The 23,464-nt window shown below is 39.0% G+C and overlaps 1 protein-coding gene across 7 annotated transcripts in view; it reads right to left on the minus strand.

Annotated features, from left to right (window-relative positions):
* The window catches only part of grid2 (glutamate receptor, ionotropic, delta 2), a 1,093,502-nt gene that overhangs the window by 383,091 nt on the left and 686,947 nt on the right, over positions 1 to 23,464 (minus strand). For all 7 annotated transcript variants that reach the window (XR_009062687.1, XR_009062690.1, XR_009062688.1 and 4 more), the window contains exon 5: positions 21,520 to 21,573. Coding sequence is in view for 3 of the 7 variants with exons in the window: in XM_057831225.1 (XP_057687208.1) it covers positions 21,520 to 21,573 (54 nt within the window). In the remaining 4 variants the exon portion in view is untranslated. The remainder of the gene's footprint in view (positions 1 to 21,519; positions 21,574 to 23,464) is intronic.

Consider the following 23,464-nt stretch of genomic DNA (forward strand, 5'->3'; position numbering starts at 1 on the left):
AATAATAATTAAATAAAACCTCCCGACCCCCCCCCCCCCCCCCCCCAAAAAAAATAATTTCTCCTCGGATCTACGCATTTCACGTAGGTCGCCCTTTTTGACTTCAAAACGGCGAATTTCGCCGAAAGGTGAGAGATTTTCATGCCTGATTTGGTCTTATGACAGCCTTATGATGCCACTGTCAAATAAAGTGTTACCAGTTAATATATTTTGGTGTAAATATCCCATAATACAGTGGGGACAGCTGCGGCTTATAGTCCAGTGCAGCTTATCTATGAACAAATGCTGCTTTCATGTCAAATTTGGTGGGTGGCGGCTTATAGTCAGGTGCGCCTTATAGTCCAGAAATTACGGTATATATATTTTTGTGTGTGTGTGTGTGTGTGTGTGTGTGTGTGTGTATACTAGTAAGTGTTTGTATGTGCTACATCTTTTGGAAGATATTGCCACTGAAAATCTCACTGCATTGTTGTATTGAAAGAAGCCAGCACAAGCATGGACATACAATTGCATAAAAAAATGTTTTAGGTCTCATTTCTATGTGATTATGCATTCATTTGTTGGATTTGAGTCTTTTGGGACTGTGCATGTAGGGGTGTGCTTGTGTGTGATTGGGTTAGGTGGGAGAGACTTTCACAACTGCCCTTGACAGGCATGCTGAATCTTAATTCCCATTCAGCCCTATTCTGAGCAATTTTAAGACTTTTCTCCTCTCACTATACCGTATTCCCATTTTGTAATCCAGAGCAAGTGACCAACTATTTTGGGATTTTTGCCACATTTCACCTCCAGACCCTGCCAAATAGATTCCTTACTTGTACAGTTTTGAAATTTCAGACAAGGCATACACAGAAGGTTAAACATGCTCGAAATTAAAGTTTTTCTTTGGTGAGATAAGAATATAATTTTTTTTTTTTTTAAATTCACACCTATGCTAATTGGATTTCAGTTTTTTTGCACTGTCAATTTAGCTACTAATCTACAGATTTCACTGCACAATCGAATACATTTTGCCATTGTACACCAACCAGACTTTACAAAAGCATATTACCGGGGCACCAAAATTGTATGTTACTCCCTCTAGCCTTCAGTGATTACACTCTGTGTAAACAATACATCAGATTGAAACACAGTGTACATTACTGAGATTGTGGGAAGAGTTTGGGGAAATACTTGTTGGATTTTAGTGCCACAGAGAAGTGGTCACCTTAATCCAAACAAAAGCCCTCCACCCTACTTGTAAAATATTTTTAACCCTAAATCTTTACTGTATTCAAAGCCTTAACAACGTACCCAAAACTTTAGAATGTTAAAGGATGTACAAACGAATCACACAAAGGTACCAAAAGAAGAAAATATACATTCGCACATGATCATTGACTATTGTGTAATAAATAAATAACTACATAATTCAAACCCGCCCACAAAATGTTGCTGAAAAACGTAACCTCAGAAGCCAGGCAGCTCATTGGTTGTTGACTCGATGAACTTTAAAATCCCAATATCTCTGATCAACCCAGAGAGCACTGAGCCCTCTTTTTCTTCTGGCTTTTTATTTGAAAACATCCCTCAGCCCTTATTATACTCTGTATTCTGGCCTCTCCTAACAGCCTCTTCACCTCTCCCCCAGGGACATTAAATCCCTCTTTCTTGAGCGATGAAAACTATTCATTTCTTCTCTAACCTTTTCTTTGACCTCTCATTTTCACCACTCGCACTACCAAATTCATCCCATTCTGTAGTGAAAACCTTGCGCAGTCTTTATACCTTTGCAATATAAGTATAATTTTGCTGCTTTACTGTAAATACACCTAAAAACTTCAAGTCAGGAAATAATAAGTGAATTTCTAAAATGTATCCAACACACAATATAATTTGCCTCAATTATTGGTTATGAAAATGTAGAACTATAATTTTCTTTTGAACGAGTGCGAAAATCGCCAACTGTCTTGCAGCGAAGTGACACGCGACGTTAGTGCACGTGAAATTTCGCGCTTGTGCAGTTATACGTGCACACGCAGACCAGTGACGTGATATAATAAAATAGGAAATGGTTCTTGTCACTACTCAATCGTGACGGGCTACCCGATTTCTACTGCGCATGTGCGAACCGACGCCATTTTCTTGCAAGAGACATCTCTAAGTTCTGATGAAAATTATCTTCAAAGCACAATGCTGAAAATTCATTTTAAAGCAATAAAACTGTCCACTGGAGGGCAGTAGCGCATTTGGTAAGACCCGCAACCCGATTAAACGTAACGAACAGCTGGGGCGCCGGCGGAAGACGACCAAGAAGACGTCCAAGATGCAAGGTGGCGGACGACCGAGCAGAACAACCAGGAGGATGCCCGGGATGCCAGGCGTTGGACGACAGAGCAGAACGACCGGGACCACCAGTGTAGTGGACAATGCCGTTGAGTCCGTGCTGCTCGCCGAGCAGAGCCCGCGCCGCCATGCTCTGTCGCTCGCGTCCCCCGCTACCCTCTAGTGTCCCGCGACTCAGCCGGAAACGCGCACGCCAAACCAGTTCCCCCAAGGAACACAACATGCCCCACACAAATCCCAAGGCAAACTCCGCCACGAGGCAGTGGTCACCACAAATGAAAGACTAAAAAAAATCCATCTTGATGAGACAGGCGGCGATGAGGGAAAAGTTTACCCCGGCTGTCGCGGCCATAACAGCGTCGTCTCTCAGTTCAACAGTTTAGTTATGTGTAAATAAATTGTTACTTTGCTATCAAAAGCTCTATTTGTATTGTTGTTTATGTTATTTTGTTGAAAGAAAACATTCTGATGTTTGGGATGTCAAAAAAGCAAAAAATAGCTGTGTTAAAGTCAAAGTTATGTTTGAAATATATGCTTTTACAAAAAGCTCAATTTCTCTTTTTTCATCAGAAATTGAAAAATTGCTCATACTAAGCTATTTTCTAATGCTGATTTCTAAAGAATGAAAAAAGATATGCACCGACTTTTTTTTCCTGCTGAAAGAAGCGAGTCTAATCTTTCTTTTGGTGGGTTCCATGTAGGCCTGAACGATATTGGAAAAAACTATTGCTGCAATTTTTTGGGGGGGTTGCGATATATTGCGATATTATATTGCGATATTAAAAAAATATATATATTTTTTTTTTGTAAAGAAATTTTTACTACATGACTTGAATAGCTGTTTGGAAAGACTTTGGATGACTCATCATGACCACAGTGTACAGTATGCCATCGTTTTTCGCGGTTAATAGGGACCAGAACACGCCGCGATAAGGGAAAAAAACGCGAAGTAGCGCATACCCCCCATTGTTGTGTGTGTGTGTGTGTGTGTGTGTGCTCAGTGTATTTATTCAGATCTAGCACTGGAAAGAGATACATATAAGACATGTTTTTCCTCTTTTTTCCCCCAAAGTATGATTTTAAAAAAATGTATATATTTTAATAAATGCTTTTAAAGCACTTCAAATGTAATAATCATGATCACTTTTAATCATAACTGTCCCACCGAATCATTTTTAAACAAGAATAAAGTACTGTACTAGAAAAATGCTTGGCTTTAGTAAATACTTCTGTTTACCTAACATGGCTGTAACTCTTGGAGTGACATGTAGAAATTACAAACTCCTCATAATCACTTCTGCCGTTTATTTTATATGTCTCGAACATCTCCTCCACCAAAAAAGATAGATGGAAAGCTGGTCGCAATCGGGCAGCCGTACTGCGCATGCGCGTTAAAATCTTCTTGTGATTAATGGCGGATTGCAAACCATTTTCAGGTGGATACTGCCACTTAATGTACAAAATGTGCAGCATCCATTCCTCCAACCTTACGATCTAAACATCAACTTAATGTCTTTCAAGAATTTAAAAAGTGCTTTCCTTACATACTTGTCTTCCTCTCCCCTCACCCTAAAAAACCCTTCAGAGACCAATCACACTGTTAAAAACAAACCACAAATTTCATTGAAATGTTACATACTTTGTTATAACATACAAGGTTTTTCCAGATATCTACCCTACACTACCCTTTTTTGATAGTTTTTGATATATGTAAGAAAGTGTTATTGTAAAAATGAACGAAGGATTCAGAGTCCTATTTTTGCACATGTGAGTACAGTTTGAGTTTATGTTCTATGCATGTACATTAAAACGGTTTCAACATTTGAAGGCATTATGTTTACTTCTATGTACGGCATAATCATTGGATGGTTAAAAAAAATATCGACCAAAAAAAAAAAAAAGAAAGAAAAAAGTATATATTTTTTTATTTTTTATTTTTTTGGCGGACGGGGTTCTTCCTGTCGTTTTGCTCGGGTTAGTCAATACAACCGCGTATCTTGAACATGGTTCTAAATTGTAGCCTATCCAAGATGAGTCCAACATCCAAGATGCTGATTGCACTCTATACTAGTCTCTAGCAAATCACAGGGCACAGCTAAACAAATAACTATTCTTTCGTACATTCATACTGTAACATATGTGCTTGCATGAGCTTGCATACGAAAGATGAAAGGACACAAACAGAAACCTGGAAGAGTTCAGTAGAAAAGAAAAAGGGACATAAAAGCTTGAATGTCGCTCAAGTCAGAGATTGTGTGTGGGAGCCTAAGTGTGCGAGTGTCTGCGTGCCGAGGTGGATGCGTGGGTGCATGCCTGTGTATGGTTTGGCATGAATAGTACCTTCAGAGCAGTGGATCAAATATTTCACCATAACAGTGGGCATGATGTCAATGACGTCTGTTAACAAGCTAAGTTTGAAAGTAAACGAGCAACTGCAGTGTCCTAAGACTAATATACTATGATATATATATATAGAGAAAGAATGGTTCATTCCGCCATTTCTATCTAGATCTGCTCCACTTCGCTCTTCAAACACTAACTCTCTTCACACCACACATTTTATCCTCCCCACCAGGCGGGCAATGCACCTCAATCGTCATCGATAGCTCCTCCAGCAATCCATCCGCGAAAGGTTCACAATAGACCCCACCACACACCTAGCACAAAGGGCTGTTGTAAAAATGCTACCCATTACAGGCCAAACAAACAAGCGCCCTGCAGCCTTCAACAGAGCAGTCAAATAGTGGCGAGATTCCCTTTAGCAGAAATGGTGCTGATACAATCGTGTGCTGCTGGAATAAGCCGAACCATCAAGTACCAATAACTTCCTTCAATGAATGTAATGACCAAAATGGTGAAAACAGTTCACAATGGATCCACATGAGAGACAACAAACATCGAATTACTAAAAAATAATAAATTAATTTTAAGCATAAAGAAAAAAAAAAAAAAAAAAGTACAATTAAATATATGAAATATATTGGATTAAGCAGCCAATTGTGTACTGTAAATACAGCAGAGGTGGGTACAGTAACAAAATTTTACTTAAGAGTAGCGTTACTTCTAAATAATATTACTAAAGTTAAGGTAGCCATCAAAACATTTACAGTGGATCACAAAAGTGAGTACACCCCTCGCATTTCTGCAGATATTTAAGTATATCTTTTCATGGAACAACACTGACAAAATAACACTTTTACACAATGAAAAGTAGTCTGTGTGCAGCTTATATAATAGATTTACTGTTGCACGATAATTATTGGTCCGATAATAGGAATTATGACGTCATCCCGATAAATCCAATAACATTATTAATAGGACCGATTATCTGTATTGTGCTGGCTTTACAGTTTACAGTGACTTTATACACTAGTATGGGAAAGCAGTTGACCATTTGCGGGGCATTACTCCCACCTGCTGGTCAGAATAATTCATTGTATCTATTTATTTGTCACAGTAGTTTTGTTCACATTATAAGCTCATTCACATACACATTGCAGTGTCTAGCGGTCGCATTGACAATCGGGAATGCTTTCTGTTCCGTTTCCGCCTCGGAAATATGTAGGTATTTTATGTTTACTATAACATATGTATGTGAACCATATGTTTACCTCTGTGGTGAAGGGTCATACAGTGCTGCTCGAAAGTTTGTGAACCCCACAGCGATGGTCAGATTTTTTGTAAAAAAAACTAAAATAACCTTATTAAATGTTAAGTTATACCCAAATCCACAATACTGACATTCCAAATAATGGACTGAAACAAAAGAAATAGTTATATTGTCATTCTTTATTTAACAAAAGTGGTTGATTTAAGAAAAACTCAGATATCATGTGTGCAAAAGTATGTGAACCCCTTCAGTTAATAGGATATTGCGCCTCCTTTTGCAGAGATTACCTCAACCAAACGGTTTCTGTAGTGACTAATCAGCCTCTCACATCTACTTTGGGGGATTTTTGCCCATTCTTCCTTGCAGAACGCAGTCAGTTGAGAGAGGTTTGATGGGCGTCTGGCATGAACTGCTCGCTTCAGGTCCCGCCACAGCATTTCAATGGGATTTAGGTCAGGACTTTGACTGGGCCAGTCCAGAACAAGAATCTTCTTCTTTTTCAGCCATTCCTTGGTTGTATTGCTGGAATGCTTTGGATCATTATCATGTTGCATGATCCACCTTCTGCCAAGCTTTAACTTCAAAACAGATGGCGTCAGGTTATGTTCTAGGATTTGACAATATTCCTCAGAATTCATGATTCCCTGGACTATGTGGAGTTGTCCAGGTCCTGAGGATGAAAAGCAAGCCCAGATCTTGACATTCCCACCTCCATGCTTCACTGTTGGGGGAAGGTTCTTTTGGTGGTATGCAGTGTTGACTTTTCGCCAGACATGGCGGTTTTGGTTGTGACCAAACAGTTCAATTTTGCACCTACATCAGTTGATGAAAACTCTTTTTAATTTAGTCTCGACAACACAACTGTTAAAAAAACAAAAAAAAAAAAACTACTGAATTGATTGATTAGAAAATCAGGTTGAAATAATAGAAAATTCCAAAATGTTGAGGGGGTTCACAAACTTTTGAGCAGCACTGTATGTACAGAACTTCATAAGTTGTGTTAGAGATGCTTTAGTAGCTCAAGCTAGTGTGCTATGCTATACATATAATAGTTGTGCATATAAGTGTATTGTGCAGTTTGTTGTATATTGAGTAGTGAATATGTGTATTTTTCTGTTGTACTTTCACATTATTAAGATGAGTGTCTTCCCATAAAAGCAAGAAACGACCAAGCCTTGTGGTTTATGGAAGTGCATTCATTTTTAGCTGGCTGTCGGGCAGTGCAGAAGTGAAACGCACTGTTTTGTTCATGTCTTTATGAAAAACCTGGTGAGATCAAAGGCAAATCTATGTTGAATCCACCACTAGTTTTTTTTTTTTTCACCTCAAGGTGTTCAAAAATTCAGGTTATACATTTAAAAATATATATATTTATTATCGGTTATCGATATCGTTATCGGCTTTGAGGAGCAGGAAGTTATCGATATCGGTATCAGTTTCAAAAAATGGATATTGTGCACCCCTTAATAGAATTAATCTATTTTCCCCTCAAAATAACTCATAATATAGCCATTAATATCTAATCCCCTGGCAACAAACGTGAGTACACCCCTTAGAACACTACATACATCCCTAAATGTCCAAATTGAGTACTGCTTGTCATTTTCCTGACGTTTGGTTACAGGAATGCTCTCAGCATTGCTGCAGAGTTTGAATAGGTAGGGGGGTCAGCCTGTTAGTGCTCAGATCATACGCCGCACTCTATGTCAAATTGGTGTGCATGGCTGTCACCCCAGGAGGAAGCCTCTTCTGAAGACTGTACACAAGAAAGCCAGCAAACAGTTTGCTGAATCCATGTCAACAAAGCACATGGATTACTGGAACCATGTCCTATGGTCTGATGAGACGGGTAAATATCTGCAGAAATGCAAGGGGTGTACTCACTTTTGTGATATACTGTACTCAAGTACAAGTAAAAAAGTATTCGTTGAAAAGAATACTCAAGTAATGGGTAACATTGTGAGTAACTGCTTACAAGTTATGCTTTTTAAAATAATGGTTTATCTTTTTCTCAGCGTAGCTTCATCTATATGAACTGTTATTATTATACTGTGGTGCCCAGTGGTTCCCAAACTTTTTTTGCACCACAGACTGGTGTGATGTGGGTCTCTTTTTTCACGGAACGGATGGGTGTGGCAGTAAATTACAGTAAATATAAAATAACATGATGGGGCTAAAAACATTAAGTGCAGGGAAACTGTAACTCAGCATACACTTACAAAAAAAAAAAAAAAAAAAAAAAAAAAAGTTGATTAACAGCAGTCTCTCCTGAAACTTGATGGAAAATATCCTTGGTCACATTCATAATGAGTTCTTCTCCAATCTTAAATGTTTCTCGGTTTTGGCAATACGGTTCGCCACGACGTATCATGGTCTCTATGCATTCGCTTTTGTTACCTCGTTTGCTAACTTTTGGCCACATATTATGCAGAATGGACTTGGTTGTAGGCTCCTTTCATTTTTCCTACAAAAAGCTGTCCAAAGACATGGCCGCCCCCAGCTAACATTACTGTTCACATTGACTGACACTCGGTTGCTTTAGGTGTGCAAACACCCCAGTAATGGTGGCGGTCAACCACCAGAGGGCAATGTACGCAAATTTGTACTCAAATTAGTCAAGTGGCACAGGCCAGATTGAGGTTGTTAACAAATTATTTATTATTTATCTGCGCCAGGTAGCAAATGCGCCACGGACTGGTACTGGCCTGATGGTTGGGGATCCCTGCTTAATTGCTGAGCCTATTAAATGACTATTATGCCAAAAAGATGACACAAAAATCATTAAATTTAGAACAGAACACTATGACTCATTAACTGTCCAAAGAGCATGAGTGCCCTCCAATTGAGAAAAACATTGTTACCTCTGAATGGTATAATATACTGTAGTCATGTGTTTATTCTTCCGACATCTCATTGGTGAAAAAGGTCGGCATCCCTGGCAAAAATCAAGTCAATGTGTAGAGTAAAGACGAAAAATGTAACGTCTAGTGTAGCCCAAAGTAGCGGAGTAATATTAGTGTTTCCTCTTCAAAAATCTACTCAACTAAAAAGTATTGTGTGGTAAAACTTAGAGATCGACCGAAATGGGTTTTTCAGGACCGATACCGATTGTTAATAGTTAGAGGGGGCGATAACACATTATTTGAGCCAATATTCAATTGCAGAAAAACGGAATAATGCAAACACAACTTCATTGAAATGCCTAAAACATGTTAATTGAATGCCTCTGCCGCTTAGGGGGGTTGGGTGGTTCAGTGGTTGTCTCTCCCCAACCCAGAGGTGGTGGGTTCGATTCTCTGCCCTGATGACCTCGTCTAAGTATCCTTGAGCAAGATACTAAAACCCACATTGCTGCTGGTACTGCGTCACCAGTAGGTAGATGAGGATATAGTTTGAAGTGCTTTGAGTGCCTTAAAAAGGTGGAAAGGCCAAATACAAGTGTAACTCCATTTAACATTACCATTTAACCAATCAGACGACTGGGTGAATACAAGTGCAGGACAGGGAGGCGCGGCTGCATCTGAGCCGAAATAACCGCGTTTTATAAAATTGATTTTTTTCATATTGGCCGGTCGGTTAAAAAAAAAAAAAAAAAAAAAAGCCAATGCCAATACACGTCACATTTCCTAGCACTAAAAGTACTCTAAAAAGTACATTTTTCTCGAAACATTACTCAAGTAAATGTAACGTGTTACCACCCACATCTGATATATAGAACCTTGAAAGTGGACAGAGCACTTTTGCTGCCCTGCTAAGTAAGTGCCTTGAAGCCATAACAAAATTTTAAACACTACGGTTGAGGAACCCAGACTATCCTGAAAACACCCACACAAGCTCGAGAAAAGCATAACAGTAAAAAAATAAAATAAAATTGAAACCTGAGAACTGCGATGCAGAGTGTGTTACCCTCATCTTCAATGCTCAAATCAAACATCGAACTTCATTTCTTTGTGGACGAAAGTATGAAATTTTTTAGCACTCTCATCTAAACTTAAGAAAGAAAAAACTAAGGAGTGTGTGCTTTATCGGTGCGCTTCCTCATCCTCGCCCTGAGCAGAACGAAGGCGATGAGGAAGGGCAGGGTGATCAATTATAAAGTGTGAACTGTGCCTCAGTGGGACGTCTAACTGCTGGCTGTAGATAAAACAAAGTTATGACAACCATAGACTATCCCCTCATCCATAGTAAAGCACAAGGAGGCAGCACGAGCTCACTCCCATAGTCATTCTCACAAGTACAAGAGAATATTGAAGCCTTCATCCACTTAAAAAGTCTGCTTGAACATAAAATACTCGCACATCCTATGGAGTTGTTGTGTATTAGAGCATTCTAAATTTTTCTCGACAGCATTGTGACAGACAGAAATAGGACATTGTATGGAAAAATTCCTTATGCAGTATTGGGAAAAGAATGTCAGTTATTTTGTTGCTTAAAGCAAAAATAATAATTGTTCCTTAGAGTAGCCTAACTTGCTTCACAATTATTCTGATGGTTCACGATCATGCAGTAAGGAAATTTACATAATAGTATTAAACCAACTACACCTGAGCACAGCTTGCTGTACCACTGAGTGAAGTGTTGCATACTAAAATAAAAACATATTTTTACATGTGCTACTGCATTTAGCATTTACACTCAAATTCTCTTTTTCAATCAAGGCCTGCAGCTATAGATTATTTAGGCAATCGATTAATCTATTGATTGTTCAAATAATCGAGAATAATCGGAGTACAAAGGTTTAATGTAATGAAGAATACATTTTAGTAGATGTAATACAAAGGAAAAAGGGTTTATACATGCCAAGATTGCACTATCAAAAGAGTATTAAATGCTAATAGTCAAAGTAGTGTTAATTCAAATGATGTAGAATTGCACTTTTATTTCACAAGAGCAGAACTAGCATTAAAAAAAATCTAAATACCTGAGCTTAGCCTCAATATATGCATAAAAAAAAAAAAAAAGCGGTTCTAAGTACAAATTGGCTAACTTACATAGCAAAAGTCCGCTAGCTTAAATGCTATAAAATGCCAACTTTTTTTTTTTTTTTTTTTTTTAAACAAAGCTCTTACAAATTGTTCGAACACATTCCCACAAAAACTGCTCAATATACTTTAAACAAAATAACGAATGCATGAACAAACATATTAGCTCAAACAAAAAAAGTACCTTATTTGAGTTTTAACAGGGAGCAGCCGGATTCCGCCATGTTAGATGAGTTACTGTTTGTCATATTCACTGTTGCCACTAGTGGATAGTATATCCACCCAAATCAATAAAAGTAAATGCAAACACTTTCAAAACAAACCATTACAACGCTACTTTAATTAAATGAATCCTCGAACCGGCAAAATTTTATTTGAAGCTTCTTTTCTATCGAATTACTCGAGTTAAGTGTTGCAGCTTTACAATCATGTAACAAATACTTTTAAAGTTAGGATGACTGAAAGCAACGGTTCCACGCCAAGTTAAGAATTTGTATTTTATTTCATTAGGACAGTGCTTCTTAATTATTTTCTGTTATGCCCCCCCCAAGGAAGACGTAAATGTTTCACGCCCCCCCCCAAACTCTCTGCTGCCACTGTAAATAGTATCATTAGTCTATAATATTACAAGTTCGCCTCTGCCTAACATCGTTTCCTTTTTTTCTGTTAAAGAAAAAAAGTAACAGATCAACTTATAATAAAGTATGACTTTATCAACATTGTTTTGTTTGTAACAGAAAAGACTTAGCGTGCATCAATTTGCCTGAATTAAAAAACACGTCACATCCAAACTGTAAAAATACACTCAAGGTACATTTTTGACCATTTGATACAGAAAAATAAAATGTAATAAAATCAGTAAATAATAACAAATTCAAATTGATTAGAAACATTAACTCATGAGGGAAACATGCCAAAAAATTTGAAAAAAAACAAAACTGAATAGAAAAAAAAAAAAAAAACAGTGTGTCTTTGGACAGAAGGACAGTTTTTATTTTCGCTGCTCACAGTATCACCTCCGTTGCAATGGAGTGGGGTTATTTTGCACTGAGCATGCTAACAGTGCTCACTAGTTTACTGATATAACACTGACAAAGCAGGACGATTGTTGGCAATATTCGGCACGTTTTCGCTGAAAAACAATCAAGCGGCTTATCAATGACATTGAGGTCTAATGTCTTTAAGTGGAGTCTTAATTGATTTGGCTTCCGGCTGTCTGCTATATTTTTTTTAGACACAGTAAACAGTGGTCTTTCCTCATCTGCCACTGTATTAAAAGTCAAAGCCTAAAGGCCCGACAAAAGCGCATTCTCGGCAGCCGAGGGAGAACCGTAGGTGAGGGCTGTCGTCATGACGATCCCAAACCGAAAATGGCACTTCTCGGGCGGACACGTGAGAACCGGAGAAGACAGTCGGTCGCTGCATGAGTCCGACCGGAAAACGGCTTTCGAAAACGGCGCACAGCTCTTCATAATTTCTGTGTGCTCTTGCTTAGTTCAAAAATACTGTGTGCACTCTGAAAATGAGAGCGCCACTGCCACCCACTGAGTGGATGTGCAAGTACACTTTATTCTAGTACGGAGAGAAAAAAAAAAAAAAAAAAAGCATGTTCCCCGAGGTCACATGCGCCACCCCTGGCATCACTCTGCGCACCCCTGGGGGGGCGTGCCCCACGATTTGAGAAGTACTGCATTAGGACGTTTTAAAGTCATGCTTATTTTCTTTATCATAACATTTATCGGATTTTTTTTTTCATAACAACTAAAACGATGGGTTATGGTGTTTATGACGAGCATAATCAAAGAGTACCGGTATTTTTTTGTGTGTGCCGATGTTGCCCCTTCTAAATAACGACATCAAACACCTTACTTATTATACTATCTTCGTCCTAAGTTTAAGTGTTGATTTGTTCTGATTATAGAGTCCAGGAGGGGTTAGGCTGACATACTTAAATATTAAATAGGTTCAATAGAGCAGCAGCAGCAGCATAAGAACAAGGAAGCAGCAGATTTCTCGGCCAAAAGAAGCTGCATTTAGTGGAAACGCTGCTGTAGGAGGAGGGGATCCTGACATGCACTGTGTACATGACTAAAAAAAAAAAAAAAAAAAAACTACTGGAGACAAAATTGTGGATGAGACTTCGGTGTCATAAAGTCAAAATCACATAAGTCAGGTACGTTGCAGCCCTGGGACTACCTGTACTTTTCCCAGAATGAACACGGAAATAGCTTTAGAAAATAATGCCAAAGTTGTAAAACAACTCATGATATAATGTTATAACATTTTATAGGAACTACATCTTTAATGCTTATTTACCACCGAAGGAGCAACGATAATATCTCCCTCACAGATTTTTCTCTGGTTATATTTTATAAATATACATAAATGGGAAACATCTTGTCTTGCCATGCAAAAATGTTGCTGTTTGACTTGAATGTTCATCACCCAAGTAAACCCAACAAAATGGCAGAGCACTGACAGCCAGGAAGCCTGAAGAATGTTAAGACAATAGCAGATGTCTGACAGCTCAATGGGAATGTGTGCTAACAGGCAATCAACAAGACATGAGAGCACACTCAGCGGGCAGCTCCACACTGTTAGCTGCCATAAGTGAGCACAGAACCGAGTCGTGCGTTGCCCTTACAGAAGCCGCAGGTTTTTACACTTCTGTTGCTATTTTTACTTTCCTCAATATCAGAAAGGCCCAACCAGCTGATCACGAGCTATTGGTAGACTGGCCTGATGTCCATGTCCATGTCAACATCAAGGGGTGTATTTTTGTGTATATTTTTTTAAAAAAATTATTTATATCACAGTCTCTGAAGCTTATCCATCTCACGTTCACACACACACAAAAAAATGTTTTTTAGAAAAATATATACACATATATGTACACTCAACGGCTACTTTATTAGGTACACCATGCTAGTAACGGGTTGGACCACCTTTTGCCTTCAGAACTGCCTCAATTCTTCGTGGCATTGTTCAACAAGGTGCTGGAAGCATTCCTCAGAGAGTTTGGTCCATATTGACATGATGGTATCACACAGTTGGTGCAGATTTGTTGGCTGCACATCCATGATGCGAATCTCCCGTTCCACCACATCCCAAAGATGCTCTATTGGATTGAGATCTGGTGACTGTGGAGGCCATTTGAGTACAGTGAACTCATTGTCATGTTCAAGAAACCAGTCTGAGATGATTCCAGCTTTATGACATGGCGCATTATCCTGATGAAAGTAGCCATCAGAAGTTGGGTACATTGTGGTCATAAAGGAATGGACATGGTCAGCAACAATACTCAGGTAGGCTGTGGCGTTCCAACGATGCTCAATTGGTACCAAGGGGCCTAAGGAGTGCCAAGAAAATATTCCCCACACCATTACACCACCACCACCAGCATGATCCGTTGATACAAGGCAGGATGGATCCCTGCTTTCATGTTGTTGATGCCAAATTCTGACCCTACCATCCGAATGTCGCAGCAGAAATCGAGACTCATCAGATGAGGCAACTTTTTCCAATCTTCTATTGTCCAATTTCAATGAGCTTGTGCAAATTGTAGCCTCAGTTTCCTGTTCTTAGCTGAAAGGAGTAGCACCCGGCGTGGTCTTCTGCTGCTGTAGCCCATCTGCCTCAAAGTTTGACATACTGTGCGTTCAGAGATGCTCTTCTGCCTACCTTGGTTGTAAAGGGTGGTTATTTGAGTCACTGTTGCCCTTCTATCAGCTCGAACCAGTCTAGCCATTCTCCTCTGACATCAACAAGGCATTTCCGCCCACAGAACTGCCGCTCACTGATTATTTATTCTTTTTCAGACCATTCTCTGTAAACCCTACAGATGGTTGTGCGTGAAAATCCCAGTAGATCAGCAGTTTCTGAAATACTCAGACCAGCCCTTCTGGCACCAACAACCATGCCACGTTCAAAGTCACTCAAATCACCTTTTTTCCCAATACTGATGCTCGGTTTGAACTGCAGGAGATTGTCTTAAACCATGTCGACATGCCTAAATGCACTGAGTTGCCCCCATGTGATTGGCTGATTAGAAATTAAGTGTTAACGAGCAGTTGGACAGGTGTACCTAATAAATTACCCGGTGAGTGTACGTATATTGTAATACAATCGCCTGACTTTGCCGCAAGCGGCATGGGATCAATTCCTACTCAGTGGCGGTGTGATTGTAGGTGTGAATGGTTTCCTGTTTCTATATGTGCCCTACAACTGACTGGCGACCAGCTTAGGGTGTAGTTTGCCGTCCGCACAACGTAAACTGGTAAAGGCAGTGGTATTTTGGGGGGGGGGGGGTAGTATACCATATACAGGTAGTACCCGAGTTACGACGTACCGGCATACATAATTTCAACTTTACGACGCCGGAGTCTCATCCGTAATTTTGTCTCCAGTCGTTTTTGTTGTTGTTGTTGTCGTGTAAACAGTACCTTATTGTACCTCACAGTATCTTATTTTTTACTTTATTAACATGACTGTTCTGATCTTTGGCAAAATGTGTATTTGATCATAATGTTGACTTTTCTGAAGAATAACATAACTGAAGCAATTACAGTTATTACCTGTTTTATTCCTAATGGAAATTTGAGGTTGGCATTATTTGTCTCAATTGGTTTTGAGTGGGTTAATTTGGACATGGCATCAGTTAGAGGGATGGCTATTTTTTAGGGAAATATGAAGCTCTTATTTTGCTCGTTTCTAATCAAAGGCGCGTATCATTAATTATAAACAAAGCTCTCCAGGAAATGCATTTACATAAAATTATAGCAAATATTAAAGTTTAATAATGTTATCTTATGACCAACGGACACATTAAAATGTGAACAGGGAGGAATACCTAGCTGAATTTCAACTGCAAAATCACATTCCTCCTTCGGAAAGAATTAGAAAAGTTTATTAGTATGATTAAGATCGTGACTTGGTGGACTTCTAGTGCACTCATTTCCCCTTCTGGTACTATTAATATTTAAGTCAAACGACGTAATTTTGATTAGTCATCTAAAAGGATTCGATTGAGGTCACGAGCAAGAATTGTCTGCTTAAAGCCTCAGTAAAAAAGTCCATTGCAACCAAAGGATGAAAAATTTCCAATTTTTTTTCCCACCCTAAGGCCACTTTTTCTTTTTTACAAGCTATATGCATCCTGTCAAGTCGTCACTCTAGTAGTTGTTGCTTTTCTTCTTCTTGAAGTCTTTCAATTCTAACTCCTCAGTTGTTCGTAAATCCATCGTCTTGAAAATCGGTAGCTACTGTATGTAGTAGGGTTTAGGATCTTTGACATGAAACTGATTCAATACGTATCTAGATACATGGGTTGCGAGTCGATACAAAAATAACATTTAAAGCCAAAGGCGATTTTAGGGGTGGGGCCACAGGGGCACTGGCCCCGCCTCTAATTTGAATGGCCCCTGAAGTGCTCCTGTTCCCATTTTAGCACAAAGCATGGAAAACAGTGAATCCTTCTTTTCTAAAATGAGAGAGAATGATAATGTTTCTTGAGAATGTTAAATATTAATGCTTCTTTTCGCGTTTAAAATGGCTTTTCAAAAAACTGATAAAAATTATTGTTCCTGTATTGTATCCTTATTTACATACGGTATAATTTAATATTAATTATTACAAACTTTACCAGCTCATCTTTGCTAGATAGTGTCAAGCAAAGATGTTTTTCCTGCCACATGCAGATGGATCTGCATACTGCCTTGTTGACCAAAACAAACAATGAACAAAAGGCGCTTTCACACTGAAGGAATTTGAGTACTTGGCTCCTTTAACTATCCCGCCCTCCTGTAGTTCGAGGAGCTATCCTTCGCGAAGCAGTCGTGTTCGCACATGGGGTACTACGCCCAATACGACCTGCTGTGACGTTTTAGTCTGCGCCAGTGACGCATTATTTACTCGCCAGTCGCCACACCAAGCAGCGGCGCATAAGCTAAACGGAAGACAACGAAATAGAGACCGCTGAAGACACCGCAGCAATTCTTGCATGTTTGAAGGGAATCGTTTCCATCATCGGAGAATCCCAGCGTTTAACGACGAGACTGGTAGCGCACATTAAAAGACAACAGAGCCAAAGGCAAGCAATGTTTCTTCGTTTCATGGAGACCGAAAGGGTAGCAGACGACCGTAGAAGACAAAGGTGGCTACGGTAAGTGTAAAACAATGTATTTGACGTGTTTACTAAGGATGTAAGTGTTCACGTGATGCGCGAAAAGTAAGGGGCGTGTTTGCCGCTGATTTCAGCGAATCACCAAAGAGCTACGTAATATCATTCCTGCGGCCCCGCGGAAAGTACTCACTTCAGAGTCTGCGCTAAAATGTAGCTCGGAAGACGAGGTCCGCGTCCTAGGTTCCTACATATCCGAACAGACAAAATGACGTCATCCACCCCCAAAAGGGTCGAGGAACTGCGTATAGTTACAACAGTGCGAAAGCGCCTAAAGAGGGCCCCTAAGGGTAATATGTGGCCCCTTCTTGGCCGCTGTTTCATAAAAATCCTAGAACTGCCACTTCTTAAGGTAAGTAAGGTAGGTAAGTTTGATCACGATTTGGGTTCAGTTAAAAAAAAAACAAAAAAAACCCGATTTGATTCAGTGTAGGAAAACAAAGTAATACAATTCATTACCACGTTATATAATTATATACAAATATACAGTATATACTGTATATGGTGTAAAACAGAAAAGACTGAAAAAGACTGAAAAAGAAGTTTCTGCTCTTGCACTCCTCTTCAAAATAAACTGCTGTATTTTAAGCCAAAAGAACTTGTGTTTGGTAGAATATGTCTACATGCTGCTATAGCAGATTATTGGCGCATTAAGCCCCCAAACTATTTTTAATTTGTCCGTTTTACCTTGCAAACCCCCGTTTCCAGATGTCGCGCAACCGCTTTTGTTTCAACCCATCCATAAAACGAAGGTAATTAATTACATTTATTATTCAAAATGTCTGTCATTTTTAACTTAGAATCATTAATTGATGTCTAATAGTTGGGGGGGGGGGGGGGGGGACTTGGCAAATTATTCACTCACATATTTTAAACAAGTTACGTCACAATGAAAAATATGGTGTCTGCAAAAAAGTCACGGATATCTACCTCATAACTATCGCTTAATTGTTTTTTTTTGTTTTTTTTTGTTTGTTTTTTTTTGTTACTGTCGCATTTTCTCCCATATGTTAGATCAGTGTTTTTCAACCTTTTGAGTCACGGCACATTTTTACTTAAGAAAAAATGTCGTGGCGCACCAAAACCAAAAATGTTCCAAAATTACTTCCTGTACAGTACATTTAAAGATCCAATAATTTCTCAATATTTATTCTAACTCAGTGTGACTTGAGCCTGTTTAGATGAACACCATGAACACAAAGATGAACACAGCCGATATCCTGGCTGGAATTGAAGAAAGACACACACAAAACTCTTCTTCAACAGCACTTTGTCTATGTTCTTATTTTTATAATTTTTTTTTTTTATCGCAGTTAGGCTTGAAAAGCTCCGACTTATCAGACAGGGGGACTTTAGCAATGTCTTTAACCACATCAGGGCCGAGCATCTCGCTGACAATTACTTTGCAGGCAGGTAGAATTAATTTCTCTGCCACAGTGTAGAACTTTTTGAATTTAGCAACAAGTTCAGCAACAGGGTAACTGGCTCTAAGGGCCTTCTCATTTACCTTTGTAATTTTTCTCAGAAAAGTTGCCTGTTTCTCTGTGTTTTCACGAAGGTGAACAAAATAGCCCACCGACTTGTTTTGAAGCGACGGGTGTTTCGTTTGTAAATGACGTTTAAGCTTGTTTGGCACCATGGCGCTGTTGGATAGCTGCTCGTGTCGCATTCAAGAACTGCTCTGTTTTTTAGCCATCGGCCGCCTTGCTGTCTTGGACAATGTGTTGGAATAAAACACAGGGGGAGTATTGACGGTCATCACATGGATAAAACAGAAAGAACACTTTAGTGTACATTGACACTTGAAGAGTGTAATCCAATGACGTACATTAGACATGCTGGGGTCCACATTGTCGCGGACAGCAAGGTGGCTAGAAATCCGAGCAGTTCTTGAACGCGACACGAGCAATACCTCCCTCATTTGCACCCAACCGAAACCTTCTTCCTAGTCCTTCCGTCCTGCAACTCCGCCCGACGACGTTAAAAAAAAAAAACAAACAAAACATTTGGATAATTTCTTGCGGCACACCTGACAATCTCTCACGGCATAGCACACCGGTTGAAAAACACTGTGTTAGATGATAAATAATTGATCCAAAAAAAGAAAAATTGAAAGACAACGTTTAAAAGGGTAAATATATGAAAAAGAAAATCTCGACCAATCCTTGATGTCTGCGATTTCTGCCTCGCGACCCTTGTTATATTACGATGTTTCACCCGTAAAATCCCCCCAAAATCCAGCTGTGGCCATTCACAGCTGTGTCTTGACACTCAGTGATACACGCTACATGGAGTTTTGGGATCGAAACAAGTATGCAATAATATCTCGTTAGTCATGGCGTCTTTAATTCTGCTCTTTCATGCTCTCACCTCCAAATAGGGTTTCGCTGTTTCAAATTTAGGTTAAAAACAAATGCCTTGCTGTTCAAAATTAAGATTTTAAACTTTCAAATGATGTATCTCACATGCAGATCGGACAATTTTGAAATTTGGCCAAATTGGGGGTCTCAGTGTCAATGTTTTCCGCCATATATATACACAGTATATACGTATATGTTCAATACATTTTTAAACTATTTTCTAACAAGCAAATGGCAATACAGTTGTAGTAGTAGTCGTAGTTATAGGTGCCCGTTTAAAAAATTTTTTTTTTTTTTTTTTTCATTTTAAGGGGGTGGGGGCACACTATATGTTGCATGCACCAGTATCTATCCATTCTCAGGGCCTAGTGTTTTTTTGTTTTTGTTTTGTTTTTTTGTATCAGGACAGATAATTTGCGGACTTATATTTGTCTGTAGGTTAGGTGCTAGTCAGTAGAGGGCATGCACACACATTTCATCACAACCTTCAGCCTGTAGTGTGCTGTAGCACATTCATGCTTGTGTTCTATATTAATAATAATATTCAATATTACCAAGCATTTTCTGTTCTTTCAAGAAACTCAAATGACTGTATACACAGCTGGTCCATATAAAAGACAGATCATTCAGTTAAAAAAAAAAAAAAAAAAAAAAAAAAAAAAGGCTAATTCTGGTTCCTTAAACAATCATATTGGAAGACATTTTTATCAGCAACACAATAAACAGTATGTAATGTATACAATATTTTTTTGCTCTTATCTAGTGAAAAACATACCCGTATTTTATATTGTATAAGTATTCCATAAGTCGCTTTTTTTTCATTTTTTTTTTCATAGTTTGGCTGGGGGTGCGACATACTCAGTAGCGACTTATGTATGAAATTATTAACACATTATGATATTATTTCAAATGTTATTCTCGTGTTTTGGAGTGAAACTGATGGTTTGTTACACACACTTAGCATGTTTTTTATGCTATAGTTATCTGAATAACTCTTAATAGCTATGGATACATTCGCGTTCTGCCTTTGGCAATGTGTGTTCAATTTTGTTATTGAGTTTTTTATATTGAAATGCATGCTTTTACTTTGAGGAACTTTTAGGCCAAAGTGGGGGCGCTCTCACATTTGTGTACGTGGAGAAGAGCGCTCACATGCCAGAAGAAGGCAGATAGCCACACAGAGAGAGACAGAGACAGAGAAGCAACGTTCGTTATTTATGTTTGTAAAATATCTCTACAGAGGCAGCGCCTGTGTATATCATCTTTTCTCTTGTTGTGTGTTTTCCAATCGCGATCGGACACTTAGAACCAGTTGTGTGGTTGTTTGAACGATGTGCTAATGCTAGCAAACACATGCTAACCGTTTGTGTCATTGCTGTAATAGCAGCTAATTATCGTTGATTTACATTGATGCGAACCTGTTTGGTATCGAGGACGAAATGGAGTTGTATTTTTTCTATTTTTAGTTTCACTCTTCAAATGATGGTGTCATAACGACAGCCAAAACAAAATCAGCAAACTATACGGACGTCCAGCATCGTAATTTGGGAGTTTAGCTCGCTGTATAGCCAGGACCGAGCCGTAGCGTCCTGGTGAGGACAGTACAATTGCATTTCATTGTTCATGCATCATGTAACATTATTATACTTTACACTTATTCAGCATGTTGTTCTCTTATTGTATTTTTATTTTAAATTGCCTTTCAAGATGACATATGACTGTTCTGTGTGTTGGATTTTATCAAGTAAATTTCCCCTAAAAATGCGGCTTATACTCCGGTGCGACTTATGTTTTTTTCCTCTTCGTTGGGCATTTTATTGCTGGTGCGACTTATACTCAGGTGCGACTTATAGTCCGAAAAATACGGTACTGTCGATCCAAATTTTGATCGAATGTGTAATGAAAGCTATGATGTGTTTTGGGCTGCAACAATAACTTAATTCAATGTCAACTCATGTGAACTCCCAAATCTGGAGCTTTTATTCAGCGTCCAACTAAAGGCCTTGAAAACTAAAATGCCACCACAACATTTGGCATATGGCACTACTTCTCTCTTGAACTTACCTCATTGATGAGTATCCAGTGACAATCAAAGGCCACCAAGTTGGTCTCTACCACCTGCAACACAACAAAGCGACTTTTAGTATTAAAAAAAAAAAAAAAAAAAAAGTAATGCAATGCAGTAAAATAAAGTCCAACTTAAAACAGTAAATACTTTTGCAACCTCTGCTTAATAACCCTCAGTTCAGTGAGCGTCAAAGACAGTTTGGAGGGCTTTAAATAATTTAAAAGGTGATTTTGTCTTTGTTAGTAATAACCGTTACATATAGCGATGATTTTTTTGTATTGTAATACTGTGCTCTGCGTTTCATCTCCCTCCCCCGGTCCGCACATCCGCTCATATATCATTAGCTATAATTGCCTAGTTGCCTATATATCATAAAACACTTTTTGGGGGGGCCGTAAACAAAAAGCAACAGCTGGAGAGGGTGACAGCGTGTGGCTAATAGTGCTTTAATATCCCATAGTCTCTCCATAAAACTTCATCATCGTAACACTGACGAGCATTATAAAGCATTCTGTCTGCGGATAGAAATAGCGAAGCCGGACGGAGTGATGACTCACAATTAAATGCAAGTTTGTAACCTTATTTACTTTATAGGCCATGTTTTCACTCATCAACATACAATGAAATGATTTTAAAGACATTTTCAGTCAAAGTTGGTACTTTTGCTGCACAACGACACAGAATACAGCTCTCATGTTGATTTCTGTGTTGTTAAAAATGTTTCAAATGTCAAAGAAAGTATGTCGGATTAAATAAAACACAGTTATTGCGTGTGCCGTTGTTTTTGCTGACGTGGGTGTGCGGTAGTGCAAGTGTTTCCACTTTATTCCATTACCATTTCCCAATGGCAGCCGCCTGGACAGATGTTTGCAGCTAATGAGAGAAGAGAGATTGGTGTTAAAAGAGTGTGTACTCTTATAACACCACCCATGACTCCTTAGGGTTTAAAAGTATTTAGTGATACAACCGGTGCTAAACAAGCAAAGGTGTTATATTGCAGCTAAACTCACAATACACAATCTGCTTTATGAAAGCCTTATATGTCCAATAATCAGTGGGCGAATTTCTATTTTGCGCGTTTCCTAAACACCTACTACTAAGGATGCGAAGGGGAGAAAATATTTTATCAAATTCTAGGAACATTTCTGGTGGATTTCATTAGGAGTGGGAACCTCTTGTTACCTCACGATACGATACGTGATGCAAAGTTCACGATAACGATGATCTGACGATATGACGATTATCGATACATTGGTCAGGAAATCATTCGAGGATACTCTACAAACAACCAATAAACAGAAAAACAAGCTCCTGCTGTGAATTGGAATGAGTTTATCACTAGTAGACGTCCAATCCATTTGAACTGGGAGGGTGATCCCTCCCACTTCAAACGGATTGAACGTCTATGGCCGTCAGTGACAGCCAATGCCAGGCAATGAGGTAATTTTGGGCAATTTAAGGTCATTTACCTGTTGATTTTCAGTTAATTCCTGTTTATTTTGGGGTATTTCATGGGTCACTTCCTGTTTATTTTGAGTTACAGAACAGGAAGTGACCAGGGGATCACCCAAATGAATAGGCAGTGACTCAAACTCAACAGGAAATGACCTGTAAATGCCCTAAAATGAACAGCAAGTGACCTGTAAATGCCCTGAAAATCGGACAGAATGACTGACCCACAAGCATCAGTACCTCAGGAATTAGTATCTGAGGTGTCCTGTAATGATTTCGCAGCATTCTTTACACACAAAGTACTAAAGATAAGACAGACTGTGTACAACTCCAGATTAACAATTGTGACACTAAGGCTAGGTTCATACTACAGGTCTTAATGCACAAATCCGATTTTTTGCCATATCTGTTTTTTGGCGTGCCGGTTCAGACTGCCTTTGTCCATTGAGACCGTTTAAGTATCACGCATGCGCACTAATTCGCAGTCCA

This window comes from Corythoichthys intestinalis, chromosome 3 (assembly GCF_030265065.1).
Source record: "Corythoichthys intestinalis isolate RoL2023-P3 chromosome 3, ASM3026506v1, whole genome shotgun sequence".
NCBI classification, from domain to species: Eukaryota; Metazoa; Chordata; class Actinopteri; order Syngnathiformes; family Syngnathidae; genus Corythoichthys; species Corythoichthys intestinalis.